Raw genomic sequence first — 4,616 nt, 5'->3', positions numbered from 1 at the left:
AAAAAAAACTTAATATTAAATTTAGCACCTCCGCTATTAGTACTTGAATTCATTATCTTAAAATTCAAACCCCATAAAGTTGAAATACTGATTCTGCTTCTTACATTAAATACTGATTAATTAGTACAGACCTGACAATGCACAAAAGCAGATCGATTCCTAGCTACAATGTGAAAACATTCCATGTAAATTTTGGCTCAATTTCCTGGTACCATATGATGATACAGCAGCTGTATATCGTCAGCTTAATGATGCTACAACCCTTGTATAAAAAGGGTAATTCATAGCAAAGTTTTCTTCATTCATTTCACTTGTAAAGTATTGTTAGACTCAAAACCTCACACTTTGGTAACACCAGGTTATGTTGAAAATTCTATGCACAGTATTTGTTTTTTGAAAAGTTTTTTCATGTTTATAGTCGAGGTTCCAAAAAGTTAATTATTGCTATTAGTTCTATTATTGATATATAAAATTCTTCAAATTTGAGTTATCTTAGCTAGCATGCATATATTATTATCGTAAGAGTTTAAATTTTGTGCACTAACAATATATTATATTTTTGCGCCATCATGTTAAGTTACCTGAGGTAACTGATTATAACAAACACAATTTGATAACGTGAAAAATAAAATATATAACTTGCTATTAAAAGTTGAATTACAGTGACAATGTAAAGTTTGTATTTTACATCATTTGTGTCGATTACTTCAGCGCTTTTTGAATAAAAACCTACATGCATTCACGTTTTTAAGTTTAAAATAATTCAAATTTCTATATATATGAAATAGTCTTGTTTTAGAAATTGAGTAGCTATCATTCGAAAAAGTAAAAACAAAAAACCTAATAATAAATTTGTCATTTTCCGTTGTTCTTGCTGTACCTTTAACTAAAGACGTGGCTAATATAATGCGTTGCACATACTTAGCTAAAAAAGTTTAATTACTCTTTGAAATTTCAAATTTCTTCCAACATATATTCAATATTTTTTTATTCTTCCAACTTCTCAGATTAACGAAAAACAAATGGAAATATTTGAGGCAACTGAAGATAATTATGGAGGAGTAACTGTTAACATGAAGAAGGAAGAGCCTATGGATTCTCATAAATTTCATACTATGCTGGTGGCTTCCATATCCTATTGGAGGCAAAAGGTATGTTATATTTACTCATTTAGTAGATTTTCATTGGAGTAAACGCTGTTAATTATAAGATAGATCTTCTTTAGTTTATATACTTATGATAAATGTTTGTCTCTTAAGGAATTTAAAATTAGAAAAAGAAAGATCATAGGTAATACATTATCTTTTTGTTCTCTTCATTTGTTCAGGGAAAGAAGGGTGTATGGATCAAGTTGCCTATAGAACTTGCTCATCTTGTTGAAGCAGCAGTTAAGGTAAAATATACATATATACTCCCACTAACACATATATACACACACACACACTTCACTATAATATAGACTTATAATTACAACAATAACAACATATCCAGTGAAATCCCACTAGTAAGGTATGAGAAGATAAAGGGTAGTGCGACTCAAGTAATTAAAGATAAATACGGTAATTGAGAAGCCATGGAAAAGAAGCACTAAAAATAGCAAGAAAAATGAATAATCGAAGCAAACAATTACAAGTAGTAATATAAATCTAAGAATAAGAAAATGGGCATAATACTAATATTACAGGTATATATGGAGAAGAAAAACATGCGATTACCTACTAACCTACAATCTTAATTCTCGATCTTCACACTCTATTATCAACGATCATGTCCTCATTAAACTGAAGAAAGATTACGTATCATTAGATTTAATTAAGTTCATATAGTCATATAAAGAATTAAGTGGTGTCTCTAATTATATTGCAGGAGGGATTTTGGTATCATCACGCTGAAGCAACATATTTGATGCTTGTTTATTGGATTCCAGAAACTCCTCATACTTTACCTGCTAATGCTTCTCATCGTGTTGGTATTGGTGCTCTCGTCCTCAACAATAATGGACAGGTCCATATAACACGTTCTTTTTCTTGTGAATTATTGTTAGTATGACGAGTTTAACTTCGTAAAAGTAATCTTAAATTATCAGGTCACTTAAAATATATTATAAGTTACTGTCACATAAAAAGTAAAATTTATAATCGAAAAATAAGACATACAGTATTACTTATGATAATAATTGAGATATACTAGCATACACTATTAGTGTAAAAATTATTTATGCGAGTAGTTATTTCCATATGTCTCATTGAAGAAGTTAAAACTAAAGATTAACTTATTCAACTTGGCAGATGTTAGTAGTTAAAGAAAAATCTGGAAAAAGCACTGGAATTTGGAAGCTGCCTACCGGCGTTGTTGAAGAGGTTAACAATTTGTATCTTTTATTTCTATCAAATAAAAAATATTATCGTTCCATCTCTTATACTAGTAGTTATATTTTTTTTATTGTCATTTGTCAATATTCCAAAATGTAAAGGGGGATTCCTAAGAGAGTCAGCCTATTTTTTAAATAAAAAGAAATAATTGGAGGAATAACTTTATCTCTTTTTTTTTCCTGAAAGAAGCGAGTGGGTTAAGGGAATCAGCCTTTTGGAAGGAGAAAATAAATTGCTAATTGGGAGAATAAAATAAACTTTTTTAAGGAAAAGACTGCATGTTTGGAGAATTTCATATTTTTAATAACAATTTGCTTTCTCAAGTTTCATAATCAATAATCGTAAAAAATTATTGCACTCGATGTTTATCTCCTTAAAAGTTTGAAGTGAAGTATATCTCATATTGTTTTCTTTTTGCCAAATATTTTGTAAAAGATCCATCCTACCACAATTAGTAAAGGTCACAAGTCAAATATTCTTTGATTAATTTTTTTTTAAAACAAAGTCGGTATGTTTGTTATCATCAGAACAATAGGTTTTGAAAAACTTGAGCAATTAATCTTGTGGTTTATTGTATATACAAAATACTCTGTAGTATTATGATTTAGCTAATAATACTTATGTAAATATAATTTATGGAATTCTTTCACTTATAGGGCGAGGATATATGCGTGGCAGCCATTAGAGAAGTACAAGAAGAGACAGGAGTAAGTTGGTACATCTAAATCATTTGATGAACAAAAAAAAGAAAAAGTAGGCAAATTAATTTCCCATAAATCGTAGAGAAGTGAACTCACAAATATTTCTTTTTCTTCTTCTTCTTTTTAGATTGAGACAGACTTTATTGAAATCCTCACCTTCAGGTAAGAACGATTTTCATCCTTTTGGCCATCGAAAAAATTGGAAAATTTTAACAAGAAAAACAAAATAAAATATAAAGTGTAGAAAGCAAAAATAATATTCATAAGAAAAACTAAGGTATAGAAAGTAATAATTACAAACACATTTTTCCGGGCGGGAATAAGTTTTCGACAACACATGATTGATAACTATGTTATTCGAACTCTTCAAAATTGTTGTCACATTTGTGCCGAGTTCTCCAAAATGTACTACTTTTGGAGGATCCAACACGCACTCGACGATATATTTAAAAAGTCCGAGCAACATACATTGATTATATATCCTAATTAATCTTGTTCTAAAATAATTCAAAAGCTGAAACTTTTGAATTTTTGTTCACTACAGACAAAGTCACAAATCATTCTTTGGAAAGTCAGATTTATTCTTCATATGCATGCTAAAACCCCTTAATTTTACTATCCACAAGCAAAATGCTGAGATTGAAGAAGCTCAGGTATGTCAAAAATAACCACTCCATTTCAGTTATACTTCACAATGAGGAAGCTCAGGTATGTCAAAAATAACCCCTTTTATTGATCTATTTGCAGTGGATGGCAATAGAAGAATATGCAGCTCAACCAAAGTTGAACCAAAGTGAACTCTCCAAAAATATTGCCAAGATATGTCTAGCCAAAAAAGACAATGAATACACTGGGTTTTCTGCTCTTCTTACAACTACAGGACTTTCTGCTAAGAAGTGTTATTTGTACTCTAATATATGATCACATGATCATTAAAATACGTACTTTTTAATGCATATGTTTGCAATAATGTTGTGATGTGAATTTCCAGTTTTACAGTGAATGAAATAATATTTGTCATTGTTGCAAAAAAACAAAACAGTGATCAGTTTACTTCGCTATGATGTTGTGCCAATTAAAGTTCAATTTCATCCTATTTGGGAGAAAATATAAATAAAAACTTTAGTTTGATGATCTAATTGTGCGTGGCAGTGTAACAATATTAACATGAGGGAAATAAAATACTGACTAGTTGTCTCTAGCTAGATCATTCTATCTTAGACCATTTAATTAATTTGTTGTTGTAGTTTATTTTTAATTCTCTTTTTTGGTTTATTTGCCTTTTATTTGTGGGAAATCCATGCAAGTAAAGTCAATGCTGTTGGCAAAAATTACTACAATTTGCCGTATTTGCTTACTACGTATGTCATTATTTTGTGTTAGGATCAAATCGTATATACATTACAAGGCAGTCTGGTGCACAAAATATCTTATATTTACTTAGGGTCCGGGGAAGGGCCGTATCCTAAAAGGTGTGATGTAGATAACTTACTCTAATACAAACATTAGTGGCTGTTTGCACGTCTCGAACCCGTGACTTATA

The 4,616-nt window shown here is 30.0% G+C and overlaps 1 protein-coding gene across 1 annotated transcript; it reads left to right on the top strand.

Annotated features, from left to right (window-relative positions):
- Positions 1-316: 316 nt before the first annotated feature.
- LOC107786910 (nudix hydrolase 2-like) lies at positions 317-4,109 on the top strand. The gene is made up of 9 exons (XM_016608424.2): positions 317-358; positions 1,008-1,151; positions 1,328-1,393; positions 1,867-2,004; positions 2,289-2,360; positions 3,029-3,079; positions 3,201-3,235; positions 3,618-3,726; positions 3,821-4,109. Exons 2-9 carry the CDS (start codon positions 1,023-1,025, stop codon positions 3,992-3,994), a joined length of 774 nt encoding a protein of 257 aa, XP_016463910.1. The 5' UTR covers positions 317-358; positions 1,008-1,022; the 3' UTR covers positions 3,995-4,109.
- The last annotated feature ends 507 nt before the right edge of the window (positions 4,110-4,616 follow it).

Source organism: Nicotiana tabacum, chromosome 2 (genome assembly GCF_000715075.1).
Source record: "Nicotiana tabacum cultivar K326 chromosome 2, ASM71507v2, whole genome shotgun sequence".
NCBI classification, from domain to species: domain Eukaryota; kingdom Viridiplantae; phylum Streptophyta; class Magnoliopsida; order Solanales; family Solanaceae; genus Nicotiana; species Nicotiana tabacum.
Note: the sequence above shows the minus strand (reverse complement) of the source record. Positions and strands in the feature narration are given on the sequence as shown.